Below are 21,631 nucleotides of genomic sequence, written 5' to 3'. Positions count from 1 at the left end.
CCCATGGGGTGCAGGGCCCAAGCACTTGGGCCATCCTCCACTGCCTTCCCGGGACACAGCAGAGAGCTGGACTGGAAGAGGAGTGACCGGGACAGAACCCGCGCCCTGACCGGGACTAGAACCCGGTGTGCCGGCGCCACAGGCTGATGATTAGCCTATTGAGCCGAGGCGCCGGCAGGTTTTTTCTATTTTTGATAAAAGCTGCTGGTACATCTTCTTTTTCTTCTTCTTCTTCTTTTTTTTTTTTAACAAATTTATTTGTTTTACTTGAAAGTCAGAGTGACAAACACAGAGAGATCTTCCATCAACTGGTTCACTTCCCAATTGCCCACAACAGTTGAGATTAGGCACACCAAACTCAAGACCAGACAGTCTATCCAGATCTTCTACATGGGTAACAGAAACCCAGACCCTTGGACCATCAACTACTGCCTCCTGGGTACACTGGCAGGCAGCTGGACTGGATGCAGAGTAGCCAGGAGCTGACCCAGGCACTCAGATATGGGACGCGGACAACATAAGTGGCAGCTTGACCTGCTGCATCACAATGTTGTCCCTACTAGCAGAACCTGAACTTCAGATCTTAAGATCATAAAAAAAAAAAAATCAATATTCATTTTATTTGAGAGACAGGTTTACACTCCCCAAACATCCACAACAGCCAAGGCCAGTAGCCAGGAACTCAGTCTGGTCTCCCACATGAATGGCAGGGACTCGTGCACTTCAGCCATCACCTGCTGCCTCCCAGGGTACACATTAGGAGAAAGGTAGAATTTTAATAAATAAATAAATAAACAACACCTGGATGTGAACTCAGGGACTCCAATATGGGAGCCGGCTTTCCCAAGCACCATCCTAACTGCTGCACCAAATGCCCAGCCCAAGGTCATTTTCTTTTATCTTCCTATTCATATATACTATGATCGAGAATGCCAACATCCATATAGATTGCAATTGAAAATGTAGCGCCTACATAATAAATTTATTTCTTTGTAAACAAATTTAGACATTATTACTATTTATTAGAGAGAGACAGACAGAGAGAGCTCCCATCCACTGGTTCACTCCCACAGATGCCTGCAATGGCTGGGGCTGGGCCAGGCCAGCCAGGTCTCCCATGTGGGTGACACGGACCCAACCACCCGAAGCATCATCTGCTGCCTAGTAAGGTGCACATTAGCAGGAAGCGGGAATTGGTAGCAGAGATGAGATCGGAATCCAGCCAGGCACTCCAATATGGGATGCAGACATCCCAAGAGGCAGATTACCAGCTAAGCCAGATGCTCCCCCCGGATCATTTTTATAAAACAATCTGTCTCTGGTTTCATAGACTCACATTATTCTATCCTTTGCTGCTCCAAAGCATTCCTCATCTAGTGATATTACACTAGTTTATATCTCTTTCAGTCACCTCATTTCATTTTGCAACAAATAATTTGTTTGGGCCACATTTTACTGTCATTGAAGTGACTGAGGGTTCAAGAAAGTGAATAAATTATAACAAGGCATCTAACACTCTTTCAGACTCTGGGACACAAATGTTTTTGCTGATACTTGATCACTTTGGGGCTGTTGGAATAATCCCAGACATTTCTCATGGCCCAGAGCATAGTATTCTTAGAATGACCACTGCTAGAACCTAGAAGAATGCCTAGACAACGCTACGATGAAAATAATTTAGAGGACATAAGATAAAATCTTGATGAAAGCTTCCGTATATCATTAAGTGTGCTATATAAAAGACATCAGATAAGTAATGGCCAAATTAGCAAATCGTCCTGCCAACGATAATGGGAAATACTCTAGCAGGATACTACTACTCTAAAGCAACCATAAACACCATCCTAAACCTTGGTGTCTTCATAGAAATCCCTGGCAAACTCAACTTATTTATAAACAGCAAGATTCCAAGGACTGGTGATAACACTAAGCACGTTTGAGAGGTCAGCAGGCTCCATGGAAAGCTTGTATAATACATGTCTTGTTTTTTAAGATTCCTTTATTTTTCATGATACAAAGGTCTTGCAACCTGACACTCACCAAAGATGAAACAACTACATACTCTCTCTCGAGAATAAAGAATTAATATAAGCTCCCATGAAAAGGGCTTTTACAAAAGATTAGAATCAAGTCAGAAAGTAATTGCTACAAAAAGTGAATATATTAACATTTTCATCATGAAGATGAAAATAGTATCTAGCAAAATTGAAACGAATTATTAAGTTCAAAGGCTACAATATTTTTAAATAAATCACATTAAAATAACCGTGGAGGTTTTGAACTTAAACAACAAAAAATAATTTCTATTCATTATAGTACTTCTAAAAGTTACCCAGTACACCCATAGGCTATACACACACGAAAGCTAATTATTTCAATTAATGCTGCTACATTACTTAAACATTTAAACATGTTAATGATATATGTATCCCCTTAATGCTGGAAAGGAATTACAAAAGATTTTCTAGCACAATTAATGTAATGGGACTTTCTGTTAGGCTATTCTTTAGGGGTCTTGGAGTAGAAATGGTTCTTGATTGCTCTTCTTTCATGGCCGTAATAGTAGGGGGAAATCACCTTACTTCTACTTATTCACTGACACCCCGTGCACATGGTCCTCCTGCCCCCCTAACCTTGGCTTGTCTTCAGCGGTATCCACTATGGGCCTTACTAAATACTCCTCACAGTGACTCTGTCTTTTATCCTGACACCAAATTTTACTTCCGTGTCTTCACTTCTATGGGAAAATGACGACTCCTTAATTTGCATCTGCTCACTTATTCATGGGATAAATACTTACTATAGGCTCACTATGTGTCTAACAGTATTACATGATTAAGGGTATAGAAAGGACGAAAACTAACAAAATCCCCTGTCCATCTGGAGCTTATGTTCCAGTGTGCGGACAGGCAATACACAAAAGGTAAGAGTTACTATGTTAGAGAGTGGCAGGCCCAGCAGAAAAAAATAAAACAGGAAAGTGGAGAAGCAGTGCATTTTTACAAATACATTTTATGAGCAATAGCAATATTACCAATAACATAACCTTCCCAAAGCCTTAAACCTGTAGCACCATAAATCATCAAATAAGAACAGTGCAGAAGTCAACATAAGCTATACTGACATTTCTTAATGAGGCATGACAATTCAACACCAGTAATATAACAGCTACCACAACAAATCATATTACCTTTCAGAAAGAAAAATGTTATTCCCACAGTGAAGCACTTCTTGATACTGGCTAAGTATCATGGTTTCTCAGATAAGTGTACAGCTGAACTCAGAGGGAACCAGGCAGACTTCCCAGAGTTTCTGTGCTGTGTACTACACATCCCCACACGGGCTAAGAGGAGCACTATGTCATTAGCAGAGCACCAGCAACATTCTATCATCAGTTAGCACTGTGATTCATATTTTTAAAAGTATTTTACTGTCATTATTCTTCAATACCTTTTAAAATTAACAGTAAAAAAAGCTTTGTTTTATTTTAAGCATAAAATATTTGTTACAAAAATACATTTGACACAATACTAGATTAAATACAATTCACAGGGGTGGTTTATCTTGCTAATTTTTTTGCTTTCTTTCAAGGGTTCAAGTCAGAAATACCTTTTTCTTTTTCGTTTCTTCTCTCTGCAAATACTGACAGATATACTTTAGTGAAATGCTCACTTCTCATTCAATATGAGTCAAAATGTTCATTTTATCACAGAACCATTTATGTTACAAACATAAATCACTTAGTCTATTATTCCCATCTGAAATAGCCCACAGTGGCTGACCAGCAGCAAACAGCAAACTCATAATAATTGTCCTAACAGATCTTTAAGTAAAGAGTTTCACTGGAGGATTTTAAAGACAATCTACCAAACAGAACAGTCATAAAGAGTGCATGGCTGGGGTGGGCATTGTGGTGCAGTGGGTTAAGTCGCCCTTAGATATCTGCATCCCATGTTGGAATGCAGGTTTGAGTCCCAGCTCCTCAACTTCCAATCCAGCTTCATGCAATGTGCCTGGAAGGGCAACCGATGATGGCACAAGTACTTGGGTCCCTGCCACCCACGAGGGAAATCTGGACCTGGGTGGAGTTTTTGGCTCCTGGTCACCCTGGCTGCTGCAGGCATTTGAGGAATGAACCAGTGGATGGAAGACGGATAGATCTCTCTCAATATATATTTGTACCTCTATCTGTATCTCCCCACACACCCCCTTCCGCTTTCTGTCACTCTATCTTTCAAATAAACAAAAAGTAAGTATTCTTCAGATTTATTTATTTATTTGAAAGGCAGAGTTAGAGAGAGGCAGAGGCTGATAGAGAGGTCTTCCACCCACTGGTTCACTGCCCAAATGGCTGCAACGGCCAGAGCTGGGCTGCCAGGAGCCAGGAGCATCTTCCAGGTCTCCCAGGTGGATGCAGGGGCCAAGCACTTGGGCCATCTTCCACTGCTTTCCTAGGCCACAGCAGAGAAACGGATTGGAAGTGGAGCAGTCGGGACTCAAACCGATGCCCATATGGGATGCCAGCACTACAGGTAGCAGCTTTACCTGCTATGCCACAGTGCCGGCCCCCCCAAAATAAATATTTTTTAAAAGAGTGTATGGTCCAACAAAACAGTATAAAATGAAATCAGAATTAGCAGTAGCTGTCACTTCATTCCTCATCTTCTCAAAACTCAAACTATCTCTTCTATATAGCATTTCTAAGCTATTTGATTTTTTTTTATTTATTGTGGGTTGACTCCATTTTATAATACGCTAAGCCAAATATTCCCTTTCCAACTTCTTCAGATATAAAACCATTTTTGAATTTGAGGATTCACAGGATTTAGAAAGACTCCAGAGGGATTTTTATGCCTACTGTAGAAGAAGAAAGTGAGTAGTGACTATATTTGCTTTTGTTTCATTTTCAGACTTAACTCAAAATCTTGTTAAATTAATTTACTTATTTGAGAAGTAAACACAGGTAGAGGGCTCCCATCTGTTGGTTTGCTCCCCAAATGCCTGGAACAACTAGGGCTGATGCTGGGAGCCAGCAATTCAATTCAGGACTCCCAGGGATGGCTGGGACCCAAATACTTGAACTATCGCCACCACCTCCCAGAGTCTGCATTAGCAGGAAGCTGCAGTCTGGAGTCAGAGTTGATATCAAATCAGGGATTAATTGTGGGATGCAGGCATCTTTTTATTATTATTATTATTATTTGAAAGGTAGAGTTATAGACAGTGAGAGAGAGATTCAGAGAGAAAGGTCTTCCGTTGTTTCACCAACCAAATGGTTGCTACGGCCGGTGCTGCGCCGATCCAAAGCCAGGAGCCAGGTGCTTCTTCCTGGTCTCCCATACTGGTGCAGGGCCCAAGCACTTGAGCCATCTTCCACTGCCCTCCCGGGCCACAGCAGAGAGCTGGACTGGAAGAGGGGCAGCCAGGACTAGAAGCCGGCAACCATATGGGATGCCGGCACCACAGGCGGAGGATTAACAAAGGGAGCCACGGCGCCGGCCCCATGTGGGATGCAGGCATCTTAACCAAGTCTTAACTGGTAGAAGAAATGCCCACTCCTCCATTCAAAATTTTTAATTCATGTAGTAGTACTCTCTCTTACCTTTCCTGGACCTCAGCTTCCTTATCTAAAGGTGGAAACAGCATAAACTTCAGGCTGAAACATAACCCACGCTGCAGAAGCCAGCCTGACACCTCTTCTCACAACTCAGGCACATTTGCAAAGCACAATCATTGGGGGGCCGGTGCTGTGGTGTAGCGGATAAAGCCACCGCCTGCAGTGCTGGCATCCCATATGGGTGCCAGTTCATGACCCGGCTGCTCCACTTCCAATCCAGCTCTCTGCTATGGCCTGAGGAAGCAGTACAAGATGGCCCAAGTCCTTGGGCACTTGCACCCGCATGGGAGACCCGGAGGAAGCTCCTGGCTCCTGGCTTCAGATTGGCACAGCTCTGGCCATTGCGGCCAACTGGGGAGTGAACCAGTGGGTGGAAGACCTATCTCTCTCTCTCTCTCTGCCTCTCTGCCTCTCCTTCTCTCTCTGTGTAACTCTGACTTTCAAGTAAAATAAAAAAAAATCTTTCAAAAGAAAAAGCACAATCATTAAAACAACACAAACTTATTATAATACTGACTGTTTTAATAAATGATATAAAGCCAACATTGTTGGTTGAAGGTTACAATTCTGAAGTTAACTAAGCTTAAATATTAAAGTAGTTCAGAAAATTAAAAATATGCAGCTGCAATCTAACACTTCTCTGTGTCATAGTATATAATGTTACCAACAAGAATTCTCTAGAATAAATACAAACTGAAATTCTTTGATCTAAGAAGAAGGTTGTAAATACTATCAATGGTTTTGGATTGAAGAATGAAGTTCGCTATTTGTAACTGAAGAAAGTACGTGTATCTCTCTTTCTCTTTATTTCACCTTTAAAGTGATCTTGAAATATGACCCTGAGATAGAGTTAATACTCTGATCATGATTGGGGAGGATGGTCATTCAACATTTTGTCAAACAGATTGTGAAACAGAAAACAGTACAAGGTAAAAATCACTTAAGTAAAATCAAAGAAAGTTGACCCATACTATATCATTTATCTATTAAACTGTCACTATTCTTTTCTTCATTGGTTCTGCATTTGAGGCAAAATAAATAAATAAATAAAAAGATCAATAATACAAATTAAACTTTAAAATCTTTGACATTGCTTACATGCTTAGCAGATGATCATTAACAATATTCCCAAATAATCACAGAATTTCTCAATAAAACTTTACAAAGAGAGCCGTTTTATACCTTAGTGTCACCAAAACAAACTACAAGGATACTCAAAGAGTCTGTGGAGTGGCTGAAGTTGTGCTGCAGTGTTAAGCCACTGCGCCTGTGACGCCAGCATCCTATATGAACACCAGTTCAAGTCCCGGTTGCTCCATTTCTGATCCAGCACCATGCTAATGTGCCGGGAAAGCGGAGCAAGACGGCCCAGGTGCTTGGCTCCTGTTACCACATGGGAGACCCAGTTGTAGTTCCTGGCTCCTGATGTTAGCTTTACCCAGCCCCAGCCTCAGCCCCATCCATTGCAGCCATTTGAGGAGTGAACCAGCAGATGGAAGATCTCTCACTCTCCCTGTCTCTCTCCCTGTCTGTCTCTGTCTGCCTGTCTGTATCACCCTCTCTCTCTTTCTCTGCTTTTCAAGTAACAAAATAAATCTTTTTTAAAAAAGTTTGTTGAAATGTGCATCATCTTTTAATTCCATTTTTCCCCGAACTTTCTTGAAGTACCCTCATACTTTTTTTTTTTTTTTGACAGGCAGAGTGGACAGTGAGAGAGAGAGACAGAGAGAAAGGTCTTCCTTTGCCGTTGGTTCACCCTTCAATGGCTGCCGCGGCCAGCGCGCTGCGGCCAGTGCACCACGCTGATCCGATGGCAGGAGCCAGGTACTTATCCTGGTCTCCCATGGGGTGCAGGGCCCAAGCACTTGGGCCATCCTCCACTGCACTCCCAGGCCACAGCAGAGAGCTGGCCTGGAAGAGGGCCAACCAGGACAGAATCCAGCGCCCCGACTGGGACTAGAACCCGGTGTGCCGGCGCCGCAAGGCGGAGGATTAGCCTAGTGAGCTGGGGCGCCGGCCTCATACTTTTTACCTTAGAGATTTCCACAAGACAGAAATGAAGTAGGGCATTATATGCACTAGCATAACATGCAAACCTGCACCACCTTTGTAGCTCCAGGTCCTATGCTTAACAGGCAGGAGGAGTTGGTGCACAGGTCTGGCTGGTCTCTCGGAAGCCACTGTGTACAGAGGAGCTGGCTTTGCGAGGTTGCAGCTCACTGAATTCAGGGTCTTCCACAAATCCTTCTTCACTGCCAGGCTCTCTTATTACTCTCGTCTTTACCTCTTGCAACAGCAAAAGATACTGAGCAGTTTCCTTTTTTTCCCTTCAATTATGTGGGTTTTTAAAAATTTAATAGTTTTTAAGACTGAACAAAATAGGTAATAGATACATACCACTTAGTCGTCTCTGGAGTGCTTCTTCCTCTAGAGTAATAATATAAATTTGTTCATCCAGGTCTTCAAGAATCTAAATTTAAAGATAAAACTACTCAACAGTGCAATATTACAGAACTAATATCTATGAAAATAGGATATTTGGTCTATTGTTTTAAATAATGAGTGAATTCAAATGACTAAGAACCTAAAATAAAAATCCTCAAATTATTGTATTCATTAGTTAACTCTAAACATTATAGTGTATAACTGAACATATCAAAATTTGATTGCCGAGAGGCACCAAGAATGGCAGAATACATGACTAGCCTACTATTCTAGTCTAGGGGAAGAGAGTCAAAAACAAAAACAAAAACATGGAGAGAGTGCAATCTCAGGGAAGAGTTAGGGAGAACACAGGGGAAGCTCCATGCAAATCAGAGGGACACTGGATCTACGTGGAGGGTGTGGGGTGCACAGTTCAGGATCCCAGCAGCCCAGAGCCCCGCACCAGCTTTGGAGAATGAGGTGAGACCAGAATGCAGCAGCCCAAACCACTGGCGACAGAGCTGCAGGGACAGCCTGGCATGGATCTGGACTGCAGCCCCGTGGGGGACAGTGTGCCTGCCAACTTAAGGGTAGAAAAGGGGGCACATTTCTCTCTCTCCCCAACCACTCGGCACTGGTGTCCTGTAACTAGCTGGGAGCGGCAGACACATTTTAGGCATAGGTAACCCCTGCACCAGCTCGTGTCCATGTGTCCGGCAACCAGCTGAGAGGAGCCACCTGAGTCCAGCTGGGCGCCCTGACAGGGGCAGTCCTGTGTTAGGAGTTCCATGTGCTTGCTTTACTTGGACATCCCTTTCTTTCTCCAAGTTAGGGAAGTTTTCTGTGATTATTTCACTAAAAAGGCCTTCTAATCCATTCTCTCTTTCCATGACCTCAGGAACTCCTAAGACCCGTGTGTTGGGTCATTTGACAGTATCCCGTAGATCTCCCATAGATATGGGATAGTATCCCATAGGGACTGTGAGAACACTGTGGCTGAGTGGGTGGGTGCAGTGGGTGGCTGGGTCTTTGGGCAGTCACTGTGGGCAGATCCACATGCTCGGAGTTCCCTGATTCCCTGGTGAGGGTTACTGCTGCAGAATCTGTGCTCACACTGAGGACTACACGGATCCTCTGTATGGTTCTTGTGGCAGCGTGAATGAGGTGAGTGTGAGACTATGTGAGACTATGCCAACAGGGCTGAACAACCTCCCCTCTGATTAAAAAAAACAAAGAGGAGAGTTATCACACACAATTTGGAGTCACCTTGGACACTCCCCTCACCCTGGAGCACTGAACAGAGCTCCCTGTCACACGCAGCAAACATCTTAGGGTAGTCTCAAAGGAGTGGATACTCCACTAAGCCACAGAGGCATAGTCCAAAGATAAAAGCTGTCACAAGGGGAAAGAAAAATCTCCACAAATACCTAAAAATAAATGCAGCAATTCAAGAAACAGGAATAAGGAAGACAACATGGTGCCCCCAAAGGAACACAACACTTCAATATTAGAATGTGAAGATGAAGAGATTGAAGAATGCCAGAAATGGAATTCAAAAAACTGATCATAGGATTACTTAGAAGTAACCAGAAGCAAATCCATGAATTAGAGAAATCCATACATGACATGAATGAACACTTCTCCCATGAAATTGAGATCTTAAAGAGAAATCAAAATGAAAAACTGGAAACAAAGAATTCAACAGAACAAATAAAAAATGCAGTGGAAACCCTTAATGACAGGATCAGTGAGGCAGAAGAAAGAATATCTGAGCTTGAAGGCAAATCTCTGAAAATTTTACAGTCAGACCAAAAACAAGAAGAAATTAGAAAACCAAAAAACAGTGCTGGAGATCTATGGGATACTATCAAATGACCCAACACACGGGTCTTAGGAGTTCCTGAGGTCATGGAAAGAGAGAATGGATTAGAAGGCCTTTTTAGTGAAATAATCACAGAAAACTCCCCTAACTTGGAGAAAGAAAGGGATGTCTAAGTAAAGCAAGCACATGGAACTCCTAATAGACATGACCAGAAAAGATCTTCACCACAACACATGGTAGTCAAACTCTCCACAGTAAAACTTAAAGATTCTAAAATGTGCATGAGAGAATGGCCAGATGACTTTCAGAGATCTCCAATTAGACTCACAGCAGACTTTGCATCAGAAACCTTACAGGCTAGGATTGAATGGGGAGATCTAGTCCAAGTCTTAAGAGAAAAAAAAACTGTAAACCCAGAATATTGTACCTTGCAATGCTCTCACAGACTGAAGGTGAAAGGATGAAGAAAAATATTCCATGCTAACAGAAACAAAAAATGCCCATCAGAGAGAATAGACTTTAAAACAAAAACTGCTAAAAGAGACAAGGGCACTATACAATGACTAAGGGATCAATTCAACAAGAAGATGTGACTATAATAAATGTATGAGCACCTAATTACAGGCCCCTGGCTATTTAAAAGAAATGCTAATGTATCTAAAGAGAGACATAGACTCTAAGGTAGTCTACAGCTTTCTCAACAGTAAAAGTGTGAATTTTAAACAGTCAAAAAGTTAAGTAAATATTTCTTTATACACAAGCTATTATTTTAGAGGTAGAAGGGGCAGATCACTCAGTCCAGCATTTGTTCTCTCATTTACATTCACCCTTAAAATATCTAAACAAGAAATCTATAAATTACATAACATGCAATATTTTCCATTTATAACATCTTTATAGTCTAAAAAGTAAGCACTGGTATTATTAAAATCAGCCAATAGACAGAACCCTAGAGGGGGTATGTTTCCATAAACCACTTACACCAAGGCATACACCAGTAATGATCAATCACCAGCAAGAGATTATTTATATTGTATTCACTGGTACGTTACCTGCATTATCTTCAAAACTAATAAAAACTAAAATTGTTTGATTCTAGCTTTAACACAAATGTTCTTCTATAAAAGGAGCCTAAGTATATATAACTATATCCTAACCAGCTTTGGGGAAGGTCTGAAAGAAGTCTAGTGCTGAAATCCATGTCTTGTATCATTCAAACCCAAAATACTGACTCCTAGAAAAATAATGAACTGCGAGCAGTTGGTGGACCAAACACAAGGATGTGAACTCTACATGTGCATCTGCATCCTTTCAGCCACCTGATGAGGTACTCACAGGAAATGCATTCTCAAACCATTCAACCCTCCATCAGGTATCACATGTACACAGTTTATATGTCAATTATTTAAAGCCATCTAATAATTCCCAGTTTTTAACAATAATCTATAATCTCTTGTGGCCTAGTACTGAATTAATCACCAGGTACACATACCATCTCTACCTTTGGGAAACCTAAACTTGGGAGAGGAAAGCAAATAATAAGAATTAATTGATAACAAATAAATATATAAAGACAGATCATTCCATAAAGGATAAAGGATCAAAAGAAGGTGGAGGGGAGACCTAAACAGGCCAGCCAATGCAACCTTTTCAAGAAAATAAAGGGATGCATGAATCAGGCAAGAATAATCCAGACAGAATATACATGTGAGTGGGCAGGGACCTACTTTTGTTTCTTTCCCATTAATGCTGCTCATCACTTTCTACAAGTTGGATCAGAACTGGCAGCTTTTACTTTCCTCAAGGTCTAACACATGAAAAAGATCTTTATCTTACTGTGCACATTGTGGAATAATTACTTACCACCAGTTCAGTGTTGATGTGAGTGACAAGTGTCACCTTCCTTAATTTCTACAACAACTCCATGGAAAACAGACTGTTATCATTCCCATGCTACATTTCAGGAAACCAAAGTTGGCAAAGAAAAGTTATATGCCCTCAAAGCCTGTGTTCACAACTACTTCGGGCTGATGGGGACTTAAATGAGGGTAGGACATAGTACTTTATCTTAAAAAGCTTCTATTCTGGCAGAAGAGATGAGATGAATACAAAACATAATTATAGGATTAAAATAAATGTCAAGGGGCCAGTGCTGTGGGGCAGAGTGTTGAGACACTGCTTGCAATGCCAGCATCCCATAACAGAGTGTTGGTTCGAGTGCCAGCTACTCTGGTTCTGATCAGGTTCCTGCTAATTCACCTGGGAAGGCAGCAGGAGACGACCCAAGTACTTGGGCCCCTGCCACCCATGTGGAAGACCCAGATTGAATTCCTGGCTCCTGGCTTCAGCCTGGCCCAGTCCTGGCTATTGTGGCCATCTGGGGAGTGAACCAGCAGATGGAAGACTGACCAATCAACCAATCTCTGCCTGTGTCCACCCTCCCTCTCTCTGTCACTCTGCCTTTCAAATAAATAAATATCTTTATCTCAAAAATAAGTGTCAAAGGACAGGCCTTGTGGTCCAGCAGGTTAAGTGGTTAAGGGACTATGTGGGACGCCTGCAGCCCATACCAGAGAGTGAGTCCTGGCTATTCCACACTTCCAACCAGCTTCCTGCTAATGCACCTTGGGGGTGGATGCTGGCCTCGGCACAGGGATTCCTGCAACCTACATGGGAGACACAGATGGAGTTCCTGATTCCCGGCTTCAGCCTTGCCTACCCTGACCATTGCAGGCATTTAGGGGGTAAACCAACAGATAGAAAACCTCTCTCCCTCTCTCACTCTCCCCCTCCCTCCGTGTGTCTATGTGTGTACGTGTCTGCCTGCCATTCCCCCTCTGTCATTCTGCCTTTCAAATAACTAAATAAATCTTTAAAAGTAAAATAAAATAAAAGTCATAACAGAGGTTTAAATAAAATGTTAAATGAGGTCAGAGGAAGAAATATGACTTCCAGCTGGGGAGAAAATAAAGTGTGGGCCAGTGTTTCTGACAGTAATAGCATCTTACTTGGTAGCTTAAATTACTAGAGGAAGGGCATGTCAATCAGAGGAAACTACGAAGAACAAAGAGGTGGCAGGTACAAAGTCCATTCTCCAAGAAAGCCATCATGGCAGAGTAGAACAGGGGTCGAGAGCCTGGGCTCTGAAACAGCTTCTGAGTTCAAGTCACACCGATCTATCAACTTGTTCAAACTACTTACGAAGACAATTCAAAACCTACAGTTCGTCATCAAGATGAAGTGAAGTTTTATGAGTAAAATTACAGTTCTCATCTCTCTCTCTTGCTCTGTCTCTCCGGCTCTTTGTAACTGCCTTTCAAACAATACAGTGCTTTACCACTATCACGTAGTATTATCTCAATTACTCAACATATGACTGTTAATATTGAACGTTAGGAACAGGAAAAGAAGCAGAGGTAACTAAAGTTTTGAGGATACTATAAACAGGAGGTGAATTTGGGAGAAAAATTACCTTGGGGAGGGGAGGTCTGTAAGTAGCTCCATAGGGAATTCAATAGCAAGCTTTTTGTCACTTAATAAATTTAATAAACAAAAGGATTTCTAATGACTTACTGTTGGCTTCACGAGCAACTGACCCATCACTGTGAACATACGGGAGAGGCCAACTGGTGTACACACTGCCAAAACAAGAAGTCACCAACAGACAGAAAACCACGTTTCAGAGCTCAGAAACACAAACCATTAAGAAGCAAAGCAAATTCAAAGATGATCATTTTAAGGACATTGTGGTAGGGGCCAGCGCTGTGGCACAGTGGGTTAATACCCTGGCCTGCAGCGCTGGCATCCCATATGGGCGCTGGTTCAAGACCCAGTTCTCCACTTTTGATCCAGCTCTCTGCTATGGCCTGGGAAAGCAGTGGAGGATGGCCCAAGTCCTTGGACCCCTGCACCCACGTGGGAGACCCGGAGAAAGCTCCTGGCTCCTGGCTTCAGATTAGCACAGCTCCAGCCATTGCGGCCACTGAGGAGTGAACAGCGGATGGAAGACCTCTCTCTCTTTCTCTCTCTGCCTCTCCTATCTCTGTGTTAACTCTGACTTTCAAATAAATAAATAAATCTTTAAAAAAAAAAAAAAAGAACATTGTGGTCTCCAATTTAGATTCTCTCAGTGTTTTTCATCAATACAAGCAGAGGGGCAAGTGTGAGGAGCACAGGCATTCCTTCAGGAACATGTGTGTACTACAAGTATGAGTGTGTGAGTGGCAGCCAGGCCCCCCCCCCACACACACACACATCTCCCTCCCTGGGAGAATTTCTTAGAGAATAACAGAAATATCCTACTACTTCATGGTTTCAGTTTATCAAAATGTATCCTAATAGAAAGAGTTAGAGACAACTCACAAAACTCTCCAAGTTTTTAGGAATCTCATCAGAAAAATTTCCCACAATTTTCTAGAATATAGACAACTCTACCTTCCTAGCAATATTAAATCAGAAAAATACTTACACAGAAGTAATAGACATCCCATCAATGATATACAAGAATATAAGTAGGGTAGGTAGAATTCCCAAAGATCTATAAAAAATATAAACATACAATATTAAATCCAAAATACTGAACATTAAGATATAGCCAGCCTAAATTAAGATAACATCTCTATTTTAAAATAGCTAACATAACTGCATATTTGAGTCTATTAAACTTAAAAATTTCCAATAAAAAGTTCTAAAGTAGAATAGGAAATAAATCTTTTGTTAAATCTATTTGGAGGGGTAGAAAAAACAAACCTTCATGGAACTTTGAGAAACCAATTAATAAAAAAAAATACCTCTGAAAAGCTGCTTACACATATATGAAACAAATGGACATTGATTTATTTTCTTAAGCTATCCAAACATGTCATTATTCTGTAAATTAACATCCAGGGTAAACTATACAAAGAATTATGATAATGCAGTTCAAAGCATTATGTAGCTATATGCCAGACCGTAGCTTCCATGATAGGAATTGGCTAGAACAAGAAAGTTCATACCATATAAGGACTCCATGCTGGCAGCATCATTGTCAATGAGCGCCGAAGCAACCCAGACTATCCCAAGAATCAGTAAGGCAAGGAGCAGAAGCATGACCAGGGTTTCTAAAATGCGGGCTCTGATTCCCTAAAAAATATAGCAGACATAATGTTAACATTTTATCTCATTTCATGAACCATTAGGTTTCTGCCTGTATGAAAGCATAAAATAATTACATGGGAGGGAAAAAAACACTAGTTTATACTGTATAGACTAACTTTTCAAAATTATGGGAAATAGTATTAAGCTTAAAGTAAAAAAAAAAAATCTTCATAAAAAACTTGGCAGAACCATTTTTAACAATTACTTGCCTATCATTTTCCATGAATAAAGTAGATTAAATGACTTCCTATCTGTGATTCTAATCAAGGGAATACAGGGCTAATCATGGCACATGGCCAGACAGTTTAGTGGACATTAGACGTGATGAAAGCACAATACACCACTTGACAGGGGAACACAGCAGGATGAATTCAGGTAGCTCCTCATAGCCTCTGGAGCCCTCTAGTGTGCATCTGAAGAACTGTCCATTGTAATCCAACAGTATAAACCATATGGGCAATACTTATATCAATTATATATAATAAATATACACACACAGACACACACACAATTATTTTCTTCATTAACCCTTGAAGCCAGGATATAATAATCACTATGTGTAATTCTGTTGTCTTAAAGATTTATTTATTATTTGAAAGGCAGAGTAAGAGAGAGAGAGATATTGAGATCTTCCAATCACTGGTTCACTCCCCAAATGGCTGTAACAGCCAGAGCTGCGCCGATCCAAAGCCAGGAGCCAGGAGTTTCTTCCGGGTCTCCCAGGAGGGTTCAGGGGACCAAGGACATGGGTCACCCTCTGCTGCTTCCCCAGGAGCAGAAGCTGAATGGGAAGTAGAGCAGCCGGGACTGGAACCAGCGCCCATGTGGGATGCCAGCACTGCAGGCAGCAGTTTTACCCACTACACCACAGTGCCAACCCTGAATAATTTTGCTTTAAAAGTAAAACAAATTTTGATTCAGGTCCTAACTAGAGACCAGACTTTTAAACTTGAAAATTGCTAGAAAATAAAACAAAACAAACAAACAAACAAACAAAAACAGAAATTTCCTTATACTTAAAAAGAACCCAATGGCTGAATCTACCTAAATTTAAAGATTCATATTGATACTTTGTACTATAAAACACCATTGAGCAATAAAAACTTTAGTCCATGGTTCTCAGTAAATCATGTACTCCTTCACTCTACATGAGAAATAGTTTAAAGAGATGGTCTAAAAATCCAAAACATATATTTATTTCAGTTGTCCTAAAAATTCTAATTTCTGAATTGTAGAATCAGGTGCACTTGGATCACAGCACTCTTGTTCCCCAAGTTCAATGGTCCAACAACCACAGAGGAAGAAGTATTCCTAGCCCTAAATGATGACCTCAGAGGTGAGGTGACTTTTCTACAGCCCTTCGACCATATCGGTCTTACTGCTGGGCTTCCCTTGGCAGGTTTAAATACTTCTCCCAACAGGACAGTCGGTTCACCTTGAGAGTTCATAGCAAGGGAGGCCAGTGAACCAGGATGAGTCAGGTTTGTATTATAACACATGAGATCTAATGGCAAGTAGCTATTATTCAAGTGAGACGCAACATGATCACGGAACACACTATGTTCCTAAGGAACCCTTTGAACTGTCCCTTTATAACCATCAAACTACTTAGGGTACCGAAACATGACCATAACTTTTTAACAGTGGCCCCGCCCTCTCTTCTTCTACCCTTCCTCTCTTGTTTCTCTCTAAGCAATCATCTTTTTATTACATCTTAAATATTCTGTGGAAAGCCTATAAATAAAAGATAAAAGCAGAAGGTACTTGGTATGTAGGTGCTACACCCCTCAGCTCTGTCTTTGCCTGCCTCCAGCTAGCTCCTAAGGAACACATCATCTAAACAGCAAGGCTTTAAGTGCCATGATATCTGAACTAAATGGGTTCTTGATAACATTAAGGTTCTCAGGAACCATATAAAACTCTTAAACCCCAAAATGTAATAATAATACAATAAGTATTATGCAAGTGTTATGACAATAATAAATGCTGGGGAATCCATCACCATAAGATTTACATATGTCCTGTGATATTTTGGTAAGAAACAGCTTCTCAGCAATTGAATCTGCTGTCTTCAAACATGGTCTTCTGTGCTGGGAGACCCCACTCCATGGGTCTCTCCCTCACGCGCATCTCACAGGCACAGGCAGAGACAGTCCTTGTTCTCCGCAAGGATGTTCGTAGAGCTGACGGTGGAGGAAGTGCGAGATGGCTCTCTAGAGCCGACAGTGGCGGGAGTTAGAGACGGATCTCTACAGCTGACAGCGGGAGAAGTTCGAGATGTATCTCTCCGAAGCAGGGGGCAGCTCTGTTTGCTGTCTAGTATGGGAGTCAGCATTCGTCTCACAGGTCACACAGGTCTAAGTCCAGCAAGTCAACCAAGGCTCAGCCTTCAGCTGGGCTGCAGTGTGCCTCCTCTGTGGGACTTGGGGCCAAGGGGAACACCAACAGGAACCTCACACATTTGCTGGGCTGATCCAGTTCTCTGGCTCTGGACCAGAAATCTCACTGCAAGCAGCAACCATGAAACTGGGAGACTACCTTACAAGTAGAACAAAAAATCTGACCCTTTACAATTCTTGACAGCTTTGGGAGATGAGAATGGAAGGCTAACAGAGATACACCTTTCTGGAAAAGAACGGAGAAGATACCCTCCTCCCCAGGTTGGGTTAAGGGATGTGAGAAGACTCAGGATGGAGGAGTGAATGCCCCTCCCACATGGTAGACAAATGGAAGAAATACCGGCCCCCAAGGTCCCTGCCTGCTCATGCACACACAAAGGCTAGGCCACACAGAGGGAGCGAGACAACAGACTGGCAACTTGGCTGTAGCTCCCTCTCTTCAGAGTTGAAGCAGGAAGGGATGTTATCACAACAATAATAAACCAACCATGCTATACCCATGGGCACACCTGCAGAATCAAGGAGTCTGAAGCTGAATAAATGGTGCTGGGAATGAAGACACAGAATTTTGTATAAACGGAAGAATTACAAGTTTGTCCGAGGCGGGTTGCTGGTGCGGCACAGCAGCTTGTGACTGCCTGTGACTCCAGCATCCCACAAAGGAGTGCTGGTTTGAGTCCTGTCCAGCATCCCACATAGGAGTGCTGGTTTGAATCCTGTCCAGCATCCCACATAGGAGTGCTGGTTTGAATCCTGTCCAGCATCCCACATAGGAGTGCTGGTTTGAGTCCTGTCCAGCATCCCACATAGGAGTGCTGGTTTGAGTCCTGTCCAGTATCCCACATAGGAGTGCTGGTTTGAGTCCTGTCCAGCATCCCACATAGGAGTGTTGGTTTGAGTCCTGGCTGCTCCACTTCGGATCCAGCTCTCTGCTAACCCAGCTGGGAAAGCAGTGGACCATGGTCTAAGAACTTGAGCCCCAGTAACCCACATGAGAGAACCGGGTGGAATTCCAGGTACCTGGTTTTGGCCTGGCCCAACCCTGGCTATTGCAGCTATATGAGGAGTAAACCAGAGATACAAGATCTCTCTTTCCCACTCCTCTCCTATCTCTCCGTCACTCAGCCTTTGAAATAAATAAACCTTTAAAATAAGAAAAGTCTGGTTGAGCCATAAGCAGCCACTAGGCCACTCAAAATGAAAGGTGCTTTGCTTAATGGTGTGGGCCATTCACTTTCTCCAGGCTCCCTCTTCCAGCCTCATCTCTACTCCAACCTCAAATACTGTAGGAAAAAAGACTGCAGTACCATGCAGCTCTCCCCGTCCTCAGGGGACGTGAAAGCCCCACATGTCCACCTGGGAATGCACTGCAGGGAGGAGAGGGATACGAACATGTATGGCTCTGTTGGATATGGAAGCCCAAGCATGACGCCACCTGATCCTTCACAAAGGACTACACAGAACTGCTGCTGAACAATGACTCTGGGTAGAGACAAATAACTACAAACATGGCTATAAACTAAAACGCAATGCCAACAAACATGTTTGAAAAGAGAAGTCATTTAACGATAACAATTCTAGTTATCTAATAAAAAAATTTTAGAGGGCAGAAAAAAAGAGTTAAAGAAAAATTTCATTTTAAATCAGGGTCATTTAAAATGATGACTAGCATTTCTCATTTTACTCTGAGAATAGTAAAATTAAAATAATTTTAATTTTGTTAAAAAATTTTTAATTATGTTAAATTTTTAATTATGTTAAAAAATTAAAGTTACCAGTAATCTTACTAGTTTTAAAATAATAGTACTATTAACAGGAATAGTAACCATTATCAAAAGTAGTAATGCCTTTTAAGATCCTAGAGGGCCAGCGCCGCGGCTCACTAGGCTAATCCTCCGCCTTACGGCACTGGCACACCGGGTTCTAGTCCCGGTCGGGGCACCGGATTCTCTCCCGGTTGCCCCTCTTCCAGGCCAGCCCGCTGCTATGGCCCGGGAGTGCAGTGGAGGATGGCCCAAGTCCTTGGGCCCTGCACCCCATGGGAGACCAGGAGAAGTACCTGGCTCCTGCCTTCAGATCTGCGCGGCGGCCATTGGAGGGTGAACCAACGGCAAAGGAAGACCTTTCTCTCTGTCTCTCTCTCTCTCACTGTCCACTCTGCCTGTCAAAAAAAAAAAAAAAAAAAAAGATCCTAGAGAAAAGGGAAAAATAGTCAACACAGTAAAAACCAGTAAACAAGTCTAGCAAAAATAGTAACAAACAATAAAATATATAAAGCAACAGAGAAACAGAGATAAAAGATAAAATCAAATGTAACCACTATGACTGTGTATGCAAATTAGGTCAAAAACCAGAATTCACTGCAGATATTTGACACAGCATTTAAGACACCACTTGGGACTTGTGCATCCCATACTGGGGTGCCTGATTCCAGTCCCAACTCAGCTTCCTGTTAATGAACACCCTGGGAAGCAGCAGTGATAGGTCAAGTACTTGGGTCACTGCCACCCAGATGGAGGACCCAGGATTGAGTTCCCAGCTCCAGGCTTCACCTGGTCTAGCCCTGGCTGTTGTAGGAATTTGGACATAAACAAGCAGATGAAAAGATCTCTATTTCTTTATCCATGTCTTTGTCTCAGTGCCTTTCAAATTTAAAAAAAATAAAATTGTGTAAGAAATATCTAAAAGTGACACCAAAAAATAAGAGTGAAAAGGAATGATCAAAAAATCAAGTAAATGCAGTTTTTTAAAAATGCAACTGGAGTCTCTGGCTTAATATATAAGGATATGGAGCAAAAATAAAACATTAAATGGGACAAAGCAGGACACTTTACATTGATAACATCTACTACCCACTAAAATATTATGGTCTATTTCTATAAATTGTGGAACATAGGACTTCATTGTTATTACTCTTTACAATATATTTAAATAAACAGAAATGTTTTATTCTTTATATCTTGTATAAATTTTACACAAAACATAAATAGTTTAAAATTTTAAAACTAGGGAACAGTGCTGTGGCACAGCCGGTTAAGTTGCCATTGCAACACCAACATCCCATACGGCCACTGGTAGAAGTCCTGGCTGCTTCACTTCCAATCCAGCTCTCTGCTCATGAGCCCGGGAAAGCAGTGGAAGATGGCCCTGCATCCACATGGGAGACCTGGATGGAATTCCAGGGTCTGGAGAGTGAACAAGCAGGTCTAAGATCTCTCTCTCTCTCTCTCTCTCTCTCTCTCTCTGACTCTGCCTTTCAAATAAATAAATGAATCCTTTTTAAAATTTTAAAACCAAATAGTTATGGAATATAGAATCCATGAATTTTTATGAGCTGCCAACTTCTGACACAGCCAAACATCGATGAGCCCAGCACAGGGTTTACTTGGCTTGAACAGTACAGTGGGGAACAGCATTTCCTCTAAGACGTAGCCACTGCCTTCTCACATGAAACCCTGAAGCCAGGCAGAGCCAGGCAAGCTGAGCTCTGGGATAAAACACTTCTATGTGGGCAAGAGGACTGCTGTGCCCTCCCGTCTTACTGGCCATGGAATCTGAAGCTGGGCTAAAGAGCTGCCCCTACAGGTCAAGCAATCCATTTCAATGAAAGATGAGTGGCAGGTTAACAGGTAACCTTTTTTGGGGGACCCACTTAGGGGCTAGGTCAGGCAAGTGTGATGCTGCTACAGTAGGGAACAGCCTCTGAGTACCTGGAAAGCACTAAGTCTCTCACTACAGCTGTGTTATAGCTTGTCTTCCTGGGATCCTACTTGCTTCTGTTTGGCCAAAGGATGGAGGCAGTCTCTGGGACAGAGATGCAGTGTGCAGCCATTGAAAACTATTCTCAATCAGCCCAAAGTACCCAAACCAAAATGTCACCTGCACGTCACTTTCCCTTTTAGGGTCTTGCTCAAAACCTACCAGTTGATTCAGTGTTTTTCCCACTCTGAAAAACTTGACCAGGCAGTGCCATGCGCCTGACTCCAGGTGTACAGCAGTTGTCAAAGACGCCTGCTCCTGCTGGGAGTGTGAGGAGTGCAATCAGGGAGGATCAGGGGGCGGGGCATGTGCAGTAGGCAGGCATTTTTCCTCCTTGGTCCTCACTCCGTGTTGCAGGAGCACCCGTGCTTTCCCCTGCCGTGTACCCCTGCCTTCCGACAGCACTCGGGCCTGTAGATCTGTTCTGTCCTGCACTTCTGGTGCCTTCAGGCATTTCTGCACCCAGTCTCATCC

At 42.4% G+C, this 21,631-nt stretch overlaps 1 protein-coding gene across 13 annotated transcripts in view; it reads right to left on the bottom strand.

The window, feature by feature from the left end:
• The window catches only part of LMBR1 (limb development membrane protein 1), a 167,034-nt gene that overhangs the window by 43,945 nt on the left and 101,458 nt on the right, over nucleotides 1-21,631 (bottom strand). For all 13 annotated transcript variants that reach the window (XR_011390276.2, XR_011390275.2, XR_016236925.1 and 10 more), the window contains 4 exons: nucleotides 14,858-14,984; nucleotides 14,332-14,400; nucleotides 13,437-13,501; nucleotides 8,015-8,087 (listed from right to left, as the gene is read on the bottom strand). Coding sequence is in view for 9 of the 13 variants with exons in the window: in XM_002715020.6 (XP_002715066.1) it covers nucleotides 8,015-8,087; nucleotides 13,437-13,501; nucleotides 14,332-14,400; nucleotides 14,858-14,984 (334 nt within the window). In the remaining 4 variants the exon portion in view is untranslated. The remainder of the gene's footprint in view (nucleotides 1-8,014; nucleotides 8,088-13,436; nucleotides 13,502-14,331; nucleotides 14,401-14,857; nucleotides 14,985-21,631) is intronic.

Source organism: Oryctolagus cuniculus, chromosome 7, assembly GCF_051225735.1.
Source record: "Oryctolagus cuniculus isolate XC-2025 breed Fujian yellow rabbit chromosome 7, ASM5122573v1, whole genome shotgun sequence".
NCBI lineage: Eukaryota > Metazoa > Chordata > Mammalia > Lagomorpha > Leporidae > Oryctolagus > Oryctolagus cuniculus.
This window is presented reverse-complemented; position numbering and strand designations above follow the sequence as displayed.